The sequence below is a fragment of the Triturus cristatus genome, chromosome 4_1 (assembly GCF_964204655.1).
Source record: "Triturus cristatus chromosome 4_1, aTriCri1.1, whole genome shotgun sequence".
Classification (NCBI taxonomy): Eukaryota; Metazoa; Chordata; class Amphibia; order Caudata; family Salamandridae; genus Triturus; species Triturus cristatus.
The window spans coordinates 986,636,331-986,657,204 of NC_140585.1; the positions used below are offsets into that span (position 1 = coordinate 986,636,331).

Here is a 20,874-nt window from a genome sequence, read left to right on the forward strand (position 1 = left end):
CACCTTTAACAACATAATTAGAGGGCGTTATAGAGCGCAGTGTCAGAGTCCCAGTACTCTTGGGCACCAGCCTCGGAATAGCCCTAATATTCTTCCTGGTAATGACTGTAGGCTGTCCCATGCATTTATTTCAGTAACATGGTCTGGCTTCAGATATAGAGGTTTTCCTTCTTTAGTGCTCACAGCAACCCACCCTTTCATCCATCTTTGCAACCAGCCGCTACACATTAATTGATTCATGTATTGATTCATCAATCTACACACGCCAACCACTGTTTCCCTCATTCCTGCATTCACTACCTGCCAACCCGTACAACCACATGGAAAAATTTGTTGTTCATTAAAATGCTTTCATTGCAAGAAAAGAGAACACCAGACATTCTGAGGGACAATGATTAATTTGAAACTTCTTTACATGATTTCAAAGAAAATCTAATAATAATAAAAAAATAACCTCTTGTCATAATACAGTCCCATACTAATCCATAACACTTCATTTAAAGTCGTCATCTTTAAGTACCACGTTAGAACCCATGCCCAGAATTTGGCATGCTGACTTTGCTAATGCTTATTTTTTTAATGTTTGCATGCTCCTTAAAAGGCTAATATGTTTGTGGGAAAACATTGCGTGCAACAAACATCATAATCGTTTTAACAGTATAAAAATGCTGTTCACTAACCTCTATAAAATAAGTTTCACATTTTATTCCCGCTTTAACTCGTTATCCTAGAGGAATAACTATGTGCCATTAGAAATGTGCTTTCAGCTAGGATGCTGTTAAATTGATTCGGTCTTAAATGGAGAAAACATGTCAGGAATCTATAATATTTATGTTCCAGTGTGAGGAAACACCAGACATGTTAGCCTTGATTTTTTTCTCTGTCTCTCTCACTCACACACACACACATGCACACACACACACACACACACACATGCACACACACTCTCTCTCTGTGTCTGTTTTTCTATCTCACTATCTGATGCAATTAGATTCCACTAAGTCTGTACATCTGGATTTTTTTTCTTTTTGGATTACCTGGTTTTGGACTTTTTATTGTGGGTGAGTCTCACTACATGTGTCGCACCCACGGTAATCAAATAACGAATGGCCTGCACATGTTTACCACCAGTGTCTGCCTTTTACGATAAGGCTGCTGTGACACAGCAAGGGTAAGGGGCACTTGGCTGGCTACATGTGTACACGTACGCACATGTGTGCACATGTGTACAAACTTTTGTGGCCTGCATGTGGGAGACTACTGTTGTGCACAGCCCAGTAACTGCGCACAGGTAGCCAGGCACAGAGGGGACTCCACAGGATTAGAATTTGACCTAGGGTAATGTTATTGTACACTCATAGGGAAAGTCAATGTGATTAACTGCTTTGTCTGTAGTCACACTTTATTATACACATAGGGTGAAAACTGCCTTAGAGAGCCTTTTTCGCTTCCATTTGAGCTACAGAGGCCAGTGACATCTGGAAATGGGGTGTAACCTGTGTGAGAACATCAAATCTTCAAGCTCCAAAAAGATATCTTTACAACATAGGGATCATCCAGGGTTATCATTTTTATCTGGCTCAGCTCATGAAGAGAGCCCAGACCTTTGTCTACCTGCTGTGCCCAGTTAATTACATTTCTCTCCAGCAGCAGGAACAAAGCCCTTCCCACACAAAGGGAGCTTCACTCAGCTCCTGAGGAGGAATGGAGTGGGGCTGAATGAACAGCATCAATCAATTAACCGTAACACTCTACCAATGATTGGCCTGCCCAAGCCCACTGAACAAAGGAGGGGGCACGACCTCTGGAGGCAACACAAGAGAGGGCTCCCTTAGTTTTAGAGAGGAAGACCCTGAAAGTGATGCCAGCGAGGGTTGGAGCTGAGGCCCCCAGAGTGACTGGTAACTCCCAGATGACTCAATTTCAAATTGTCCCGACATGATGTGCAAGGGGGTTTTGATGGGGTGAAGAGGTGACGTGGCATCCTAGAATTGGCCTGGGGTGCCTGACTTCTGGAACTTTTTACTCTCCTTTAGAAACTCATGCAAAAGGGGAGACTTTCTTCTTGGCTGATGTTTCTCTGCGCTTCTCTGTTGCACCTTCGGACCTTGTGATGCCCACAAATCACTAAGGACTATGCCCAGTTGACCCCAAGACCAATGGGTCTCCTTAGGTGCCTGTGAGGTTGGTCCCCTTACATTCCCTGAGGATGGGTTGGGGGAAAGCCCTGGACTATACGACCAGAGACAGAGACCAGGAGGAAGACTGGCACGGGGAGCCAGGAGAACCAGTTCCATGTGGACTACATCACTTTGGAGGTGAGGAGCTCTGCTGCAATTGCTCCTAGTAGCTAGAGCTCAACACAAGGAGTAAGATGAGCCCAGTATCATCATTTGACCTCTCCTGAAGAAAAACAGAGCATGGGGCTCTGCGCTTTTCTGAACTTTCCCATCGGGTGGGCCAGGGCTCCGGGGTTGGTGCAGGATTTGGACTTAATTTCTTCCCCAGGAAGGGTCATGCATGGGCCCTGTTGCACCTTTCCTCGGTTGGTGGGCCTGCCTTGTTCCCCGTGCCTGTCTCTGGCAGGAGTGGGCGGCCACCATGAGAAAGAGGGTCTGCCCGCAGGAGGAGACAGAGAACTGCCAGCTCCAGTGGCAGCACAAAGGAGTGCTGTCCGCACAGGAAGTCTGCTGGGGCAGTATGGGATGTGGGCCCTGGGTTGCCCCTAAGAAAGGAGGCATGCAGGGGTGCTCGGTGGGGCCAAGCATCCCCAAAAAGCAAAAGGAAGAGCACGCTGTGTGGCACAAGGCGGCGTGGCTTCATCAAAAGCAAAAATTATACATCCTCCCGAAGGAGCACCACTAGAGGCCCAAAGGATTTTAATTAAAGTAATGACCCTAGGGTTGTTGGTCATAAACTTCAGGACCCCTCCAGGATTTTCTAATGTTTTAAAGCAGTCCCAAGGCTACAGCATTTGCTCTGCAGCGGGGAGTGCAGCGTCCTCTAGGGACTTAGTCTACAGTTGCATCAATAGTGGCCTAACAATGTTTACAAAGGGTACATCTTGCACAGCTCCTTCTAGCTGCTAATTCTATGGTTGTCTGTTATGCAATCAAAACCTGATGCCCTCTAGAGGATGCTTATATAATTGCTTTTTCCTAGTTGGAAAATTTAAAAAGAATACACAGACTTATGTTTTGCTCATTTTAACCTCTTCAGCGCGGCGCGGATTTCCGCGCCACGCTGAAGATTCCGTGCGCGGGCGGGGCCATGACGGAACGGTTCCGTCATGCGCACAGCGCAACCGACGTGCATGACGGAACCGTTCCGTCATGCGCGTTGAAGGGGTTAAATGCTTTATTGAGATAGTAATGTTGCCAATGATTATTGATTGTTTACAAATAAGTATTATTATTGCTGATATGTTTACACACAAAATTATGTCTTTAACATGTGGCTTGCTGCTCTTGAACCTTTGCCCAAGCCAGCAGACTTACCTTATACGTTTGCATGACCTCTTTAGGGGGTCAGAGGAGATTATGTAATGTTATCTATGGTATTTTCCATCTGCCTATGTACATATTTATAAACAACTGCATAGTATTTAGTAGTGTGTGTGTCAAAAATGGCTAAAGAAAAAGCACTAACTGGACAATCTTTCATATTAAGTGCCAGTAAATGGTGATTATTAGCCCACAACACCTCCCCTGAGTAGGCCTTAGACTGCTCTGCTTCTCTACCCTGCGATAATTAAGCGCTAAAACGGGTGCTTGGCCCCCATTTATGAAAATTGTGGGCCTACTAATTGTCTAGGCAAGTCAACTAATAACCCAATTTCCTACACTATCCTAGACAATTTTTGATGTACTTAGACATCATCAGTGGAATTTGATTAAATAAATATAGTCTATGCATTGCCAGTCCAATTTCAGTGTGTATTTTAACTATTATTTCCAAAGAGTAAAGGTCTATTTCTAAGGTCTTCAAGCCACCTTTTCACTGATCTTTTTTATACTGACCAACTGATGTCTGTTGCACAAACTGACTTGAATTGAACTATCATATTAGTTAATTCATGATCTGGTGGTCTAGTGCACAATGCTCTGTACAGAATTGCATGTTACTCTCACTACTGAATACCCACAACTAGGTTAGAAGTTGATGAAGTGGAGAGAAGGGAGCTGTTATATGAGTAAATTCTTAAATCTCAATCTCCATCTCTCCTACCTTTTATGTACTGAGATCTCTGCCCCAAAGGAGGACACCCCAACAAGTAAGTATAAGATTTAGTAGCAAATGTGGAAGGACACTGCGAAGTGTTAGTAATTGATACACATTGTTGGGCATAAGGGAAATTTAAGGAGGGGTTTTAGAAGGGACATGATAATAAAAACACAGAACCACATAAGAATCGGATAATTGTCAATCACAAAAAAAGCTTATATTTCTACTACAGCACAATGGTGACAACAAAGTGACAAAAAAGCTTAAATAAACTGTAGCCTAGCATTGGAGTAAGTCAAGCACCACACACAGCTGACCACTGGTACTAAAACACACTCCCAAAGAATGAATGAATTAATGAATTGGGGATTTATAGAGCGCCTGGTTGCTCCAAAGGAGTGTCCCTGTGCTAAGCACCATCAAGGTCAGAAGGATCCGAAACAGGTAGACTCCAAATTCCTTCTAGCTCTGTCTAAAGAGCCAGGTCTTCATATTTTTTTGGAACCTTGCTTCAGACTGTTCAAGTCTTAGATTGAGTGGCATTGCGTTCCATAGCTTGGCTGCACGGAGGCCAAAGGAGCAATCTTCCAGTTGTGCTCAACGCACTGGCAGAGCTGCTTCCCCAGATCTAAGTGCTCTAGAGGGGGTGTGAGCACTGATCAAGGGAAAGAGATAACGGGGCCCCTTCAAGGTCAGGAATAGGGGTGGTGCCCAGATCATCATACCACCACGCCAAGGACTAGATTAAGGGCTGTTTCCCCACCACCAGTACCTCTGTTGTATCTGCATTTAACTTCAGGCAGCTAGCCTGCATCCACGTCACTAGATCAGAGAGACAGGAACTAAATAAAAATTTAAAAGAAACACACCTTATAGCCAAGTTTGATGGATTATTTTAATTGTAAAGCGCTGGTCAAACAATTATATTTAAAAAATGAATGAATTTATTTCAAATAATTTACAATTCAATACAAAATTAGTTTTAGGAGTTAGAGTGTTGTATATTTTTTTAAGTACAAGCGTATTACATTTTTCCTTTATTTTCCTACAGAAGGATCTCGACCACAGTGACTGACATCTCCACAACTAAGTGGAAAATTACAAATAATACCTTTATATTTGTAAATTAAGCTGTAGGAGTCTCCACCCACTCATTTAAAGAAGTGGAGACTCTTACATCTACTTCTTCTTTTTTTGTTCAAAGTATTTTATTATTTTTAATCTGAAGACAAACACATCATATAGCACTGCAATACAAACACAAAGAGGACTTTTGAGATAATCACATCAATCATATATCATGCAATTACTTTTTACATATCAAGTGTAGTATGTATATATATATGAGGCAATTTCAGTCAAATTGGTTAGAGCAATAACAAATGTAAAGCCATTATGACAGTAGTATACTTTTAGATAAACTCAATTGCTTAGCCTCTTAGACCAAAACGTGAAGATGATGGCATCCATCTGATGGTTTTTGTATACTGAGAAACTCCCAAACATATAGTACAAAGCACCATGATTCAAAAAGCAGTATCTCTTAGAGTGTACAATAAACAACATGAGAATAAACTGAGGTAAAGGGAAAGGGGGAGTGGGAGAGGGGGAGTGGGTTATCAGAAGCCTGAGCATAAATGGGGGGTCAGGTTCAAGGCTTTGGTATAGGATGGGTTAGCAACCCATGCACGCCTAGTTCTATGCATCTATCTAAGGAAGCACATACATCTCTAGATATTGGGGGGGCGGATTGGTTTTTGGATTGGAGGCTATGTGCCCCTCAAAGGTACAATACCCATGCACACCATGTGTGATGAGAAAAGTGGCGAAATGATTTCCATTTGGAGACGATGACCTTCACTTTAATAGTCAGAAGGAAGACTAACAAGGCCATGCCATTCGTGTTGAGTTTCAGATTGGACACCAATGCCCAGGGTCCCAAAGCAACCATAGGAAAGCTTAGAGTTATGGGTGTATTACAAATAACCCCTAGCTGTATTTTAATGCCAGAAGGTTTCTAGTAGCTGACAATCAAAGTACATATGTTAAATTGAACCCTGCTGTGTATTACAATTTCAGCATTTGTTTCTTTCCTGCAGGATCAATTGGTTCAGCCTAGAGATTCATAGTGAAAAACTTAAATTGCATAAGAGAGGGGGCAATTTTATGGTGAAGCGCATGTTTGCCAATTTTCTTCCAATTACCGGAGGTGATTTGGTCAAATACACCGGTATCAAAATGATTGGCCCATTGTCGACGTAATAACAAAGTTTGTGTGAAGAGTGGAATAGATATACATTTTTACATTTTAGAGGCAATATAACCTGTGTGTTGCCATAACATCAGTTGAGATTGTAGAGATGAATGCTTTGTAAGATCAAGCTTTGAGAGTATTACTTTAATGTTAAGAAACTGCAAAAGTCTAAGGGGCATATTAGCAATATCGCCGTTTTAGCGGCAGGAAACTGCCGCTAAAACGTTGATAATGGGCTTGCTAATATGCGTTATAGAATTCCAATAGAAGCCCAGGTTAAATGTGCAGGACATCTAACCTGGGCATCTATTGGAATTCTGTAACGCATATTAGCAAGCCCATTATCGCCGTTTTAGCGGTAGTTTCCTGCCGCTAAAACGGCGATAATTTTATCGCCGGTCTTGCTAATATGCCCCTAAGTTAGAGAGGTTGTATGTACTGGCCAAGGCTGAAAAGGGGATTTGGTCATGATTGTGGTTGTATAGATCCTTAATTAGTCTAATACCCTTTGAGGCCCATCCTTGTGTAGTATGGATGACCACGTCCACCTTAATTTTATGGTTATGCCATAATCAAGCCCCTCTGGAGTTGTGGATAGGTTCCGGTAGTCTTTTATTTAGCAGTTTTAGAGCATTCCCTGTATCTAAGAGTATCTGGTGTGATTGAGGGGGTATACATTTCGACATTGTAATGAATGAAGAAGTATCAAACGGATAATATTTATTGCGTTCTACCTTCAACCAGCTGGGTGTATTGGGAGATTTCGAAATTAGGCTGGATGTGCCCTGAGCAGCCAAGAAGGCTGATTGATATAGGCTCCAATTCGGTAAGTTACAAACCCTGAGGCAAAACTTGACCTAAGAGTCTTGTATGAGGTCTTCGCTCTCTTGTCACACCAAAGGAATTTTGACTTTTAATTATTGGTTTAATGGGAAAAGGATGTAGAGAGTTTTTAAGGTTGCATGGAGGACACAAAATTCACTATTGGAGCAATAATTATTTTAAGGGTTTGGAGCCTACCCCACCACGAAAAGTATCCACGAAAAGTATTTAGAGGACCAGGCCAACAATAAATCTTTAACTTTGGTGATTGTCTGTGATTCATTATATTGTAGTATTTCCGAAAGGTAGCTGCAAAACCAAATCCCTAAGCATTTAAGACATTTGGGCTGCCATTTGAGACCTGATTCGCCTACAAGTGAAGGAAAACACAATGATTTGAGGGTGAAAATCTCAATCTTATCTTTGGTTAGGGTGTAACCCAAGACCTCAGAAAACTTGTGAATAATGTTGGAGATGGCTGGAATTGCATTTTCAATGTCTTCTATAAAAACAGGAATGTCTTTCACATAGGCTGCAGTTCTGTATGATTCATTTCCAAATGGGAGAACTTTCATTTCAGAAGCAGCATATAGTAACTTGAGTAGGGGATTGATTGCAAGTAAGAAAAGCAAAGGGGAGAGAGGGCATCCTTGTATTATGCCTTGGTGTAGGTCATAGTATGAGGAAGTGGAACCATTAATCCTATTATTTGCTTTGGGGTTCGCCTAAAGGGCCATCATCATGTTAGCATAAAGGTTGCCAAAGGTATGGGATTCCAGGACAGACTGAAGAAAGGGCCATGGGACTTTGTCAAAGGCCTTTTCACTATCAAGGGTGATAGCTGCTGTTGAAAGTAATGTGGCAAAAATGCAGATATTATCTCTTGCAAGAGAACCTTTGACAAAACCTGTTTGTGAATTGTGGATGAGTTTGTCTGAGACTCTAGTGTGTGAACTAAGACTTTGGCACTGATTTTGGCTTCCATATTCAGAAGTGAAATGGCCGGAGGTACATAGGGGCATATCATCAAGGGCCATATCGCCGCTTTCCTGGCTTTTACAGCCAGAAAAGCAGCGATATTCACAGCGCACTATCAGCAAGCTCGCGCTAAGCCTTGTTAGCGCTAATTTCCATGAGTTTGCTCCTGGTTTCTTATCGCCCTGCATGTCATCGCTAGTGACATGCAAAGTAGGTGTTCCGGAGCTAAACTACATGGAAATAGTCGCTAGCAAGGCTTCGCTTGATTAACAAGCCTGCAGCAGACCCGCTTAGCGACCAGATTAATCGTGCTAAGCCCCCTTATCGCAGGATCTTAACACCTGCTTAAAAGTCGACTATGCCATCTACTTAGTGGGAGGTGGATTGTATGGTTAAGGTCACTGGGGCGTATCGGCAAGGATCTCCTTATCTCCTGCATTTTATCTCTTGTTTTCAGGCGATACTGGTGCTTTTCGCCACTATTGCTGGGTTTCATATCGCCTCGGAGATAAGCCTTGATAATTACGCACTATCTCGGTGTTGAAACCCAGCGATAGCCGGCGATGTGTGCAATAGCGCTAAGCGCGCTTTGCGATGCTTATCGCAACTTGTTGTTAATATGCCCCATAGATTTCTCTCCTTGGGTATGAACACAGTTGGTGCCTCCGATGACGTGCCAGGGACTTTTTTGCCTTGAAGCGCAAAGTGATCAAGTGTATTTTAGAGGTGTCTGTTGAGAGAGGTTGTGAATGTTTTGTAAAAAATGATGGAAAATCCATCAGGCCAGGGTGCATTTCCTGACGGAATTCTCTTGATTGCCTCAACATTCTCCTCTGTTTACAGTGGCAGGTTCAGACGGTGTCTGTCTGCATCTGAGGTTAAAGTAGAAGAGAGGGAGTTAAGAAATGCAAGAACATTGTGCTTCATTACAGGAGGATTGTGGTGTGTGGAGTTTTAAAGACCTCACGAATTTCCGTCTTTTTAAATTTCTGGGAGTCATCGTGAGCCACAATATGTGTGATTTGGTTGCTGGTTTTGTTGTTGAATTTTAGATTGGTGGCGAGAGCTTTGCCTCTTCTGCTACGAAGTAATAGATGTTAAGATGTTTGTATATGGACGCTTAGGTATGCCCTCTAGCTGATAATGGAGTTATAAGTGTATTTTATCTGTTTGATGTCTTTAAGTGGGGTCTCATTGTTAGAATGTCTAAACGCTTCTTCTTTGTTCTTCATTTCAGCACCTAAGGACTGTAGTGTTTTTTTAATTTGTAGGTTCGTGTTTTTTAACTTTGCCATTTTTAATGGACATACATTTAATGATTTTCCATCCCATTGCACACTTAAACGCATCTTATAATATTACTGGGGAATTAATACATTTCCTTCTGAAGATCTGTAATGTCAGATCCATTTTCTAGAATTTCCACATTTAGACGCCAAATTCGATCTCTGCTTTTATCAGGTAAAATAGATATGGGCTTGCAGATTGCAGCATGGTCTGAGACAATAATGGGATATATTTTGGTGTTGTCAGTGGCTTTTAGAAGTGAGGCATCTACCAAAAGATAATCTAAATATGAGAAACCAGAGTGAGGCACGGAGAAGAATGTAAAGTTGCTACCTTTGGAGTGATGAATTCTTCAAATGTCTAATAACAGGTGCTAGGAACAAAGATTAGGTATTAGTTTATGAGCCCTTGGGGTTCAGAATTTGAAAGCAGAGTGGCAATCTAAAATAGGATCCAAAGGGAGTTTGAAATTCCCAGCCACAATCATTTTAGCATCTGTCGGGATGTCTGTTAGGTTTTTATTTAGTGTGTGCCAGAAGTTTGTATCATCTGCATTTGGAGCGTATAAATTCATGATAAATATATATAAATATATATTTATCCATATATTGTAAATCCCATTATTCAGCCTAGTGAGTAGCCATCTGCCATCGAGATTATGTTATGATGCGATTACTGTTAGTTGCAAAACAAAAATGATGGACAGAATGCTGAACCGTGTCAAACATTCACTACCAGTCCAGCCTGGGACTCAATCCATAGTTTGGTTGCATTCCACAACATTCCAGCTTGGACCTAGACATCTGCAAATCATTCTTGACCCTGCTCCTCATGGGAATAGTCCAGCCTGAACTGCTGGTCAAGGTCCTTCCTGGATCAGAAAACAAGCATCATGGGATCGGTTTTGGAGTCTTGCCCCTGATCAGCCAGCCTAGCTTAAGACCTGTGATGTAGCAAGTATGAGTTTCACGTCTGGGCATACTCATCCCATTTGGGGTGAAAATTGCAAAACAAAGATGATGAACAGAATGCTGAACAGTGTCAAACATTAACCCCAGTCTAGTCTTGGACTAAATCCATTGTTGTTTTGCCCTCCACCCCATTTCAGTTTGGTCCTAGCCATATGCAAATCATTCTTGACCCTGTTCCTCATGGGAGCAGTCCAACCCGAACTGCCAGGCCAGGTCCTCTCTGGACCAGAAAACAAGCATCCGGGGACTGGTTTTGGGATATTGCCCCTCGTCAGCCAGGCTAGCTTGAGGCCGGAGGTGTAGAGAGCACAGGACCTACTAGGGGTGAGTAGTTAAAATGTTTCAGCACTCCATCCATCATTTTGTTGTGATTGCTGTTAGGCCAGATTTTCTACACATGCTTTAGAACAAAGGACTTCAGCTGCCAAGCATTTCCTCAGTGGTAGTGCGCCCTTGAAACCTATCTTAGTTTCCCGGAGGAGTACTATTTCACCATTTATTTCCTTACAATAATCAATACATTTTGTTCTCTTAACTGGGTGGGTGAACCCCTTGGTATTCAAAGATACAATGTTCAATGATGGTTTTGCTCACCTTTATTAGAGGTTGATTGGCGTCCTGATATAGGGGGCCACAGGATGGCGTTAGAGAACATCAGGCTTCCCTACAGTTGCCTGATCTGGCGTCTCATCTTGTGATCAGATTGCCCACTTAAAAGAGGGGTAGGAGGATTGATGAGTGTAAGCTAACAAATAACTTAGGGAATCCGTTCTAGCTCAGAGGGGGCCCAAAGCCAACATAAGACTCCTTCCCATCAGGAGATGTCTGTAGGAGAATTGGTACGTGGGGTGAGTCATGGTGAAGCATGGGTAGGATGGGTAACCCCGGCGTGAATAGCTAGCCGGGGGAGAAAGGACACGGGGTGAGTTAGAAAAACCATGTAAGGAGTGACACAGGATTGAACAGACATATCTTTATAAAATTTTACCTGAGTGTATTAATCATTCACTTGCAAGAAGCCAGGGAAACAGTGCATCCCCAATGAACAGTATTGTGATATTACGTTCTAAAGTGAGTTAAGTTGTAACATGGATAAACCAAATCAGCACTCCCACAAGATGGCTAAGGCGTTCTAAGGATGTCACCTGGCCTGTTGTTTGATTCCTTGCCACACGTTTATGTCAAACAAATGCTTGCATTCATCACTCAAAATAAATGAAGAATATTAACCTGAGCATACTAAGCACTTATTAACACACATACGTTTTTTAACCTGAGCATATTAAACATTCACTTTCAGGAGGCGATAGGGGCGTGCAGTCCAAACAACAGTGCGGTGATATACCCTCAAAAGTGACTTAAGTTTGTAATATGCATTGTAGGAAACTGGCTCTCTATATAGGGTACAGTATGCAGAAAGTCCACTGGGTCCCCAATTGTTTTACAGAGGCTAAAGTAGATAATACTTAACGATCTCTTTTGTGGTAGTGTGGGCGAGCAGATAGGCTTATTAGAGGGTAATGCTAAGCATTTGTTGTACTCACAGAGGCAATAAATGAGATACACACTCAAAAAAACTAAACCCAAGGCCAATTGTGAAAAATAGCACTTCTTTTTATCTATATATTTGAACCAAGAAGATAGTGGAGCAGACAAGTTCTGTAGTTAAAGGTTGGAACCCAATGGGCTCTTCCGATCTCAAAGTCCTAAGGAGATTTGGAGCACTTTCGGAATCCACTTGATCAGAAAATCAGCCAGTGAGTTCACAGAGTTTTCAACCCCCTCAGGTAGTCTGAAAATATGAAAATTGTTCTTCTGTTTCAATCTTCCTGCTCTGTCAGCTCCCTTTTCAATGAAGAAATAAATGTTTTAGATTTTGCTGTTGCTTGGCTTTAACACTTGTGTTATTCTCCACCGTACGTTTTCTAGTCTCATCATTTGATGGTCTGATAGTTAAGTCTTTAAGGTCCTAATAAATTCCAGCCACTTCGGCCTGGAGTAGGTCCATTTTTGTTTTGGTGCTCTGGGCGATGTAATGACCTAAGCTGAATTTGAGGAGTATTGCCTCTAAAGTAGAAGAGGATTTGGGACTGCCTTTCACAGGAGACTCCGGAACAGGAGGTGAGTGTTTGGAGTGCTTTAGTTTCACCTTGGCATCTCTTTCCTTCATGTTTCTGACATCACATCAGCTTAGTGAAGGATGTTCATGAGTCTCCAGAAACACTTTGGACTGTTTGCGGTAGAGTACTCCTCCTGTGGTGATGTTTATCACTGACTTGGGTGTTGCAGCTTTGTGTGTTACTTTGGCGCTAGTATTCGGTATACAGTGCTATACAGAAACGCTTGTGCCCCTACCACCGAACAGATTTGGTGGCTTTAGGATGAAAGACAGGCCCTCTACATTAAAGAATCCGAGCCTCCACATCTTCTGTGTGAACATCTTAACAATGCCAACACGGGACCACAAGGGGTAGAACGTGCATATAGGCGCCAAAGAGAAAGGTGCTGGATCCATGTACTGGGAACTGGAGGATAACTACAGATGACTAGGGTGGATGAGCAGGCCCCCCAGAGTAGTCTCAGACTCGTAACTCAGTTTGTTAGGGGTAACAGAGCCACAGTGGAAGGTCAGGATATCTGGGCCCTTTTTGCCACCATTTTGTGGAGAATTGAGTGTTCCGAAAGCCTGTGACTGGGCCATAGCAGGAGTATAAGGTATACAGGGTTAACAGTGGAGACCGTATGTGCAGACATAGAGGTGCCTGCAATGCAGTTGTACCACTCTTGAGCTAAGCTTCAGAGGTCTAAAGATGCAGCAATGAGGGGTAGAGGTGCAGGAACTCGGCACACACAGCCATTTTGTTAGGATGTCAGAGCACTAGTGGTTCTCTATAAATTATAGTTGCTCTCAGCAGAAACAATGCCTGCACAGGGTAAATGAAAGGACTTGTATAGCGGCAATCACAAAGTGAGGGGCCTCATCTCCCACGTAGCGTTATCTTATGAGTTAGCCCTCTCGTATATCATGCACAGCTGGGCACTGGAACAGCACTGAGAAGGGTGCCACAGTAGCCCATTGAGTGCGCGGACCAGGAGGCAGTCATTGCAAGCTTACCACAACCTTCCTGTTGCCGCTTCATCAGCAAGCCTGTAGTTCCTAACTCAAGGGTGTGTAAATACCACCGCCGACCCTCTTACAGTGCATGATGTACTCCTCTTGAGGGCCGGCAGGCTGTGGGAGTGTTGTGGAGTCAGGCTGTAATCGCCTTCTTTGGCCGCTTCACTGCAGAGGTAATAGTTTCAAAAAAATTGTAACTGGCTGGGTTTGAGGGCTGGCAGTCACTCCCTCCGTGATCATTCAATAATACGCTGCGTTTCGGTATTAGAAATAAGTGACACCAGACAACCGGCCTGGCTAGCACACCCTCTTACGCCTACTTATAGTTGTAAATCTCAACTTGGAAATGGTGACTAGAAAAAAGGTGGAGCTTTACACTTACATATAGAAAATTGTGACTAGCAAAAAGTAGATCTTTACATCTATTTGTAGTAGATCTACAACAGAGTAGATCTACACTTGCAAACATGAACTTAGCCCAATCCATTCAAGGCTTTAATTCCACGTGCAGTAGAAAAATATGATCCCTGAGCATGCAGAGGGATTGGAATGCCAAGTGATGCAGTAAACATGGAACACCCACAGCTTCCCCATGACAAATTTAATAGGTCAAATCTGCTGAAATTCAGCAGGCGAACATGTACAGTGAAACGGCACAAGGGGCCCATGTACCATGTGATTTTTTTTAAAGGGTTTGCCACCACAAAATGGCTGTTCGGAATGTAATAAACCCATTTTAAGGGTCAGAAAATAATTTCCGATTCATAAAATAGGACCCATCCCAAATTTTATTTTAGAAGGGGTACCCTCTCCTAATTGTGATTTGGTATGTATGTATGAATGAAACAGTTGCCGTCACAAACCATTGACTAGTTTTGATGCCTCATAGGAGATGATAACTGATTCACAAAGGTTCCTTTTGGGAAGTATGTTAGAGACCTTTGGGAATCATGCTGAGAGACCTCAGGGAGAGCAGGCAGGAATCTAGAAAGCCACTTAATGCACACTCATATGTTGTCCCAAACAGGAAACTTTTCTAAAGCAGCATCAGGCACCATAGGCTGCCTTAAGAATCCCATTTGAGAATGCAAACTCAGGTATGGTGTTCTGATGTTCCTTTCAGGCCATCTTCCCTGTGGTTGCAGCTAAGAACAATAGGTTGCAAAGACCTTTATTATTCATAGGGCAGGTTGTTCTATGACCCCTGCAACTGAAGCTTTGGGGACGCAACCCCATAGTACATAGGTGGCATCACAAATTTAAAGACTGGGAGTAAAAAGGTAGTGCACATTTTGCGACCATTCTTTTATTGCATCAGACACAAAATGCAGAAATCAGTGCAGTAAATACTGATTCTACATGTTATGGCTCACTTTCAAGCAGCAAAACTTAGAGTAAGAAGGATTAACCAACCTAGAAAATGACTTGGGTAAATACTAGGGGGGGGGGGGGGGGGGGGAATACTCGCTGATTTCTAATCCGAGGAATTCTGCATAGTGAAATCAAAACTCTGCGCCATTCAGCAGAGTTCCTCCCACCGGTGGAATCAAGTGCCCTGCTGCTCTCTGGGAGTCAGCAGTACTCGATTGTTCCTCCATACGTTCGCATCAGCTTAGGTGGGGGGTGTTAATAGTAACTAAGTGGAGATGAGTGGGTGAAAGCAGGGGAATGCTAAGCAGAGCAGCACTGAACAAAGTACATAAACTACATTCCAACAATAAGACAAGGCAATGAGTTCGCCGTGCTCACCATAATGTGACTTACCTCTTCCACCAATCAGTCATGTGCACGCGCAGCGCGTGGGAGCTGCACTCTCTACACGTAGAAGGCCTAAGAGCTAAAAGAGCAATATAGGCAAGTTGAGGTCTCCTGCGCTCGTTAAGACACTGCTCGCATGCACATGCTCAGGGGGACGGTGGCTGTTTCTCAAATCGATGCCCTGGGGTCATTGCCAGTTCGGTGTGCTGCTGGTTTAGCCTGTGGAGATCGAGGCTTCCTGTGATGGATCAGCCAGTCAGACAGCAAGTAGAGCAATGGGGTGTGAAGTGCAGGAAATTCACAAAGCCTGCAAACCACTCACCCCTGTTTGCTTCTTGTTTCCCACATACCGAACAGTTTTACGACATTATGCAGGCGTTGGTCGGCAGGGCCGGCTTTAGTGCTGGCGGCGCCCTGTGCGACAATATTTGTTGGCGTCCCCCAATGACCACCTTTGTCACGAATTCCCTCACTACCACTCTTCTACAGTGCCCCTCAAGTCTCCATAACTACTCTCTCACAGATACATTAAATTAGTTTTATAGCACCACTCATACCAGTTTAGTGTGTCAGACCCTTTTACATCACAAATATTACACAGAGACAATCAATCCAGTGGTGTAGCTAGCCCTTTGGCTGCCTGTGGCAGTCACTGCATTTTCCACCCCACGGCAGCCGATTGAACAGTGAGGGGGGTTTCAGCACCGAGAAGACAGGTAAGAGTGGGGGGGTGGCTGCTGCTGCCAAAACCTGTGCCGCGGGGGTGGATCGCCCCACCTCCCCCCTTGCAACACCACTGAATCAATTATACGTATCTAAATCAGTGTATGGGAAACGCTACATAAGACAGAGGACTACAAAAGGAGTCATGTCACCTATACTTGTAGGCAGTATAATTTAAGAGTGCTTGGTTTGGAGAAGCACAAACTTAGAATATAAAATTTAACACCGTGGTTGGGGGTTCTCGTTTAGAATGAGAATTGATTTCTGACCAAATGAACCCATTTCGCAACATTAGGATAATGGAAGACTAGGGGAAAATCATAACGCTCTAACCAATACCATGCAGTTTGCATTCAGCTCTTTGATGACAGTTAATAGTTCCCTGTTCTACATTAGGATTTTAACTTACAAGCTGCAAGTAACAATAGGATCTCTCTGACAAAAGCAGTAACCTACTGACTTATTTACATTACATGCTCTTTGTGATGTACATGGTACATGTTCTTTGCAGCAGGCATATTAGCCCTCTGTGCTACCTTACAAAAAATTAACACTTCCTCTTAACAAAGTTTCAATCTCTCTCTCTCAAGAAAGAATATTAATCTCCAGAGTTATCCTGACATGTTTATTGTTGCCTGAAAATTGCTGGAAGAAAATAATGCTGCTTTTAAAACCATAATATATGTTGCACCGCCACAGAACCCTGCCTAACACTTACATGTTTTAATTAACAAACTGAAAGTGAATTACACAAAATTAAGCTGGCGTGGAATGTCTTCTAGTAATCAAGGCGGTAAGAAGATATACTGATAGTGCAAGTGGAGAGCGCTATGTGCCTAGATCAATTAAATAAAATCCCCGTACGTGAAATATTTTATTTTATTTTCTTACTCATAAGTAAAACAAATATTTAACTTCAGTGTATGTGTGGACATAAAAACGTGCCTCCTGATCTGTTTAACACTGTTTTCTCTCTTCTAGTTCTACGAAGTTTAACATCGTGGAAATGAAAGAGGAACAACAGTGTTCTTCGGTGCAGGCTTTTGGGCAATGCAAATGGTGCCAATTTCAGAGCACAAATGGCGCCCCCCTGACCATGGCACCCGGTGCGGTGGCACAGTTTGCACCGCCCAAAAGCCGGCACTGTTGGTCGGCACATTGTTAGGTAATGGGGTCTGCTACTTTTGGTTCCGAACGAGTCTTGTCTGGTTGCCTCTGCTCTGCTATGGTCCAGTGAAATTGCACTGATTCTTTGCACAGGAGAAGGCACACGTTGAGCGGCCTCCCAGGTGGCAGCTAGGAATACAATTTTTTTATGCAAATGTATTTTTGTAGATTGCCCCATACCAGAGTTTAGCCATCATTTAGCACGGACAATAGCAAGTGTTACTACTACCAAATGCAATGCTCGTCAATTTTAGGGGTGGTGGTGCTCTGGTAAACAAATCTCCGCCACACTGCTTAGTGCGCAGTGTTTGCCGAACTCCACACTCCGCTGGTGGAGCAGAGTTTACCACCCCATCTAGTAAATTCCTCCCCTTTTTCAAGGCACTTGTAATTGAGACCCACATTGTAATAATATAGGTATTACGTCTTTATTCATAAAATCTACTGTGGCTCCAGATCTTGTGGACCAATGTTTAATGTCCCTCACATAATAAGCGAAACCATATGGCAGTCCCTACATCTTCATTACATCTGTCAGCGACGTTTCATCAGAATCTAGATAGCATTGAACCATTTTTGGGGCATATCAGCAAGGGCCGGTGATAATTATCGCTCAGCGCTCTTAGCGTGAGGATAATTATCGCCGGCCAACTCTGAATTTTATCGCGGAGATAGCGTGCTATCAGCAACGCATATCGCCAAAGCGATAAAATTCAGAGCGCAAGCTGCCAATTGTGACAGTATCGCTGGTAATACAGCGATAACCCCACAAGGTTTGGCGATAGCTTGCTGATAGGGATAGACATACTTAGCCATGATATCCACCTTACATAGGATATCATGGCTAAGTCAGAAAAATACCAGACGTAAAAAAGCAGCGTTAACTGCGGTTAGCGCTGCTTTCTTTATCGCTAACAGGGTTAACGATATCCTTGATATTAGGAGAAATGTCGCTTAGCGACATTTCTCCTATTATTTTACTCTGGAACGCCTCCTTTGCATCTCATTAGAGATGCAAGGGGAAGCGTAGAGTAAAAGGGTGCTGACATGCGAATTTGCGGGTTAGCACCCTGTTGCTGATAGAGCGCTAGTTTTATCTCTGCTTTTTTGGCTTTTAAAGCCAAAAAAACAGAGATAAAGTCCTTGTTGATATGCCCCTTAGTTTTGGTTGTTCCTCCACTTTGGAAAAGTTTGCTTGCCTGTGAAAGCGCCAGGACAGCCTCTCCTTTGAAATTGCGCAATCAATAATTTAAGTATCAAATCCTACTGTGCACTTAGAGACTAACTTGAATTTATTTGCATTTAACTGGTGCTACTGTGCACCGAAGATGGACTGCTATTGTTTGCATTGATTAATCTGTTAGGAAAGATTGTTTTTAAATACAATTAAACGTTAATTAAGGTTCAGATACATCAGTAAGTTGCAGCTTTTAAATGTGGAATATATTTTTAAGATAATTATGCACAATGGGAAATTCAGTGGTATTTATGCTTACATTTTGCAGCATGCTCCCTCTGACTTGTGCTATGAATGTTTTTCTGCTCGCGACAGGTACAGATGAAGAGAGAGGCACCTCTGCGTGGCAAAAGCAAATCCACGGAGAAGGAGCAAATGACCGCGCGGGGAACTCCTGCTATGACCTGCCCTTTGTAACTCAGTGCCTTAAAAAGCTTCCATGGACTCGATATATTCCGTTTCTACCCACGTTTCAGACGTCCAAGGATTAGTGAACATTACACCAGTGTTATCAACAATGCTACTGGTTTGCTGGGTGTTACAACCACCATGGAACTACCTCCTCACTTCGATCCAAAATGTCCGGCGGCTATACATTTATGTGAATGTGATGCTATACATTTATGTGAATGTGATTCTTTCTGATTGTGTAAGCTAATTTGTTAACTATCATGCATCCCTTTATGCATGGATGTCATTAAGGGTCGCAGCTGCAACCCCAGGCTTGCTCACTGAGAACCCCGATAATGCATTTGCATCTCTAGCCTCAGAGGTGGGAAAACCAGTGCCAAGAAGTAAAGGGCGGCTTCGCCTTTTTTTTAGCTCATTTTTTAATTATGCTAAAAGCGAATAATTGTACATTATTTAACATTAGTGTAATAAAAGCTTGAGTAACAGGTAAGTAAAAAATGTTTTTAAACATATGTTGTGTGCGTGCTTGCAGGGGAGAGTGTGTTTGTGTGAGAGAGGGAGTGTTTATGTGCAAGCCTGTGTGTATGTGTGCGCATGTGTGTATGTGAATGAAAGTCAGTGACAGGAGTGGCAATAAATGATATTAAATGTCAATAAGTGAGCATGAGTGAGTCAGGGTGAGTAAAAATGATGGACTGAGGAGAGGAGTGGGGGCCAGTCAGTGTGAATGAGTAGCTGTGAGTTTATCAGCATAAGAATGAGTGACAATGTGTGAATGAATGTAAGGCTGAGTGCAAGAGAATGAGACTAAATGGGTCCAAGTGAGTGAGAATGGTTGAGTTGGAGTGAGTAGGTGATAAAGTGTATGAGTTAGTGAAAGTATATTAGCAGGTACAATAGTGTGGTATGTTTGTAAGTCTGAATTTTGCTCTTTCAAAATGCTTGTGTTGGCATGCCGGAGACAATTATTAACAGACAGGGACCTGGCATGCTAGAGATAATACTTGATGTATGGGAAATCAATGACTAAAGGCTGGCGCAGGTCTACTGGAGGTAATTCTTGGTATGGGACACATGGCAAAATGCTTGCGCTAGCACACTGAATGTGATTCTTGGCATTGAAGATGACATCTGTGGCATACAGGAGAGGGACTAACATGACAAAATGCTGGTCACATCATCCTAGAGGCACATTTTGACACAGGGGTCACCCATGGTACATGGATAACATTAATAGCAAAAGTCAAGGACTGGCAAATTATTTGTAATTGTTGGCATAAGGGGAACTCATGTTTTATTCTGGCCCTGGCACAGTAGAGGATATTTTTGGCATATGGGGGCATCCATAGCAAATAAGAGGTCAACTCCTGTGGTACGTCAGGTTTCATTAGCTTGAGACACCATGAAAGGACTTATATATTATTTATATAGCCCATGGCCCTTTCGTTGCCCATGGCTTTTTAGAAGATGTATATGAAACTTTTGCTTTATAATGCACTATTTGACCAATTATTTTTCAAAGTTTTCTTGTGAAGAGAATCCCTTACACGAACCCAACCTAAAGAGCTCTGCTTCATTCGCATTGCTCAGTACAATTTAGGGCAATTATTGTATTACATACACCCCATCACTTTCAATGGTTATGGCAGCACCCTAATAAAAGTGGATCCAAAGAGACATTTGTGTTGTATTTTTATATTAATCACACATATTGTAACTTCAGTGATATCAATTATTATGATGTCATCCAGGTTATACTCAAGGCACATCACTTCCTGGGAAGATCCAGTGTCAAAGGTCATATGATGTCACTTCCTTTTATATCAAGAAGCTCGAAGTGTGTGTGATGTAGCTTCCACTCCCCCAGGCAGTTTGAAGAATTGACGTCCTTGCGTTTATGACATTAAAGAACGTAAACACACAA

General features: G+C 42.7%; 1 protein-coding gene across 1 annotated transcript in view; it reads left to right on the plus strand.

Moving 5' to 3' along the window:
• Positions 1-20,620, plus strand: part of LOC146855952 (solute carrier family 23 member 1-like) — a 1,135,305-nt gene extending 1,114,685 nt beyond the window's left edge. Inside the window, exon 16 of the mRNA XM_085653904.1 lies at positions 18,855-20,620. Within this exon, the coding sequence (XP_085510030.1) occupies positions 18,855-19,030 (176 nt within the window). The 3' untranslated portion in view covers positions 19,031-20,620. The remainder of the gene's footprint in view (positions 1-18,854) is intronic.
• Positions 20,621-20,874: the final 254 nt, after the last annotated feature.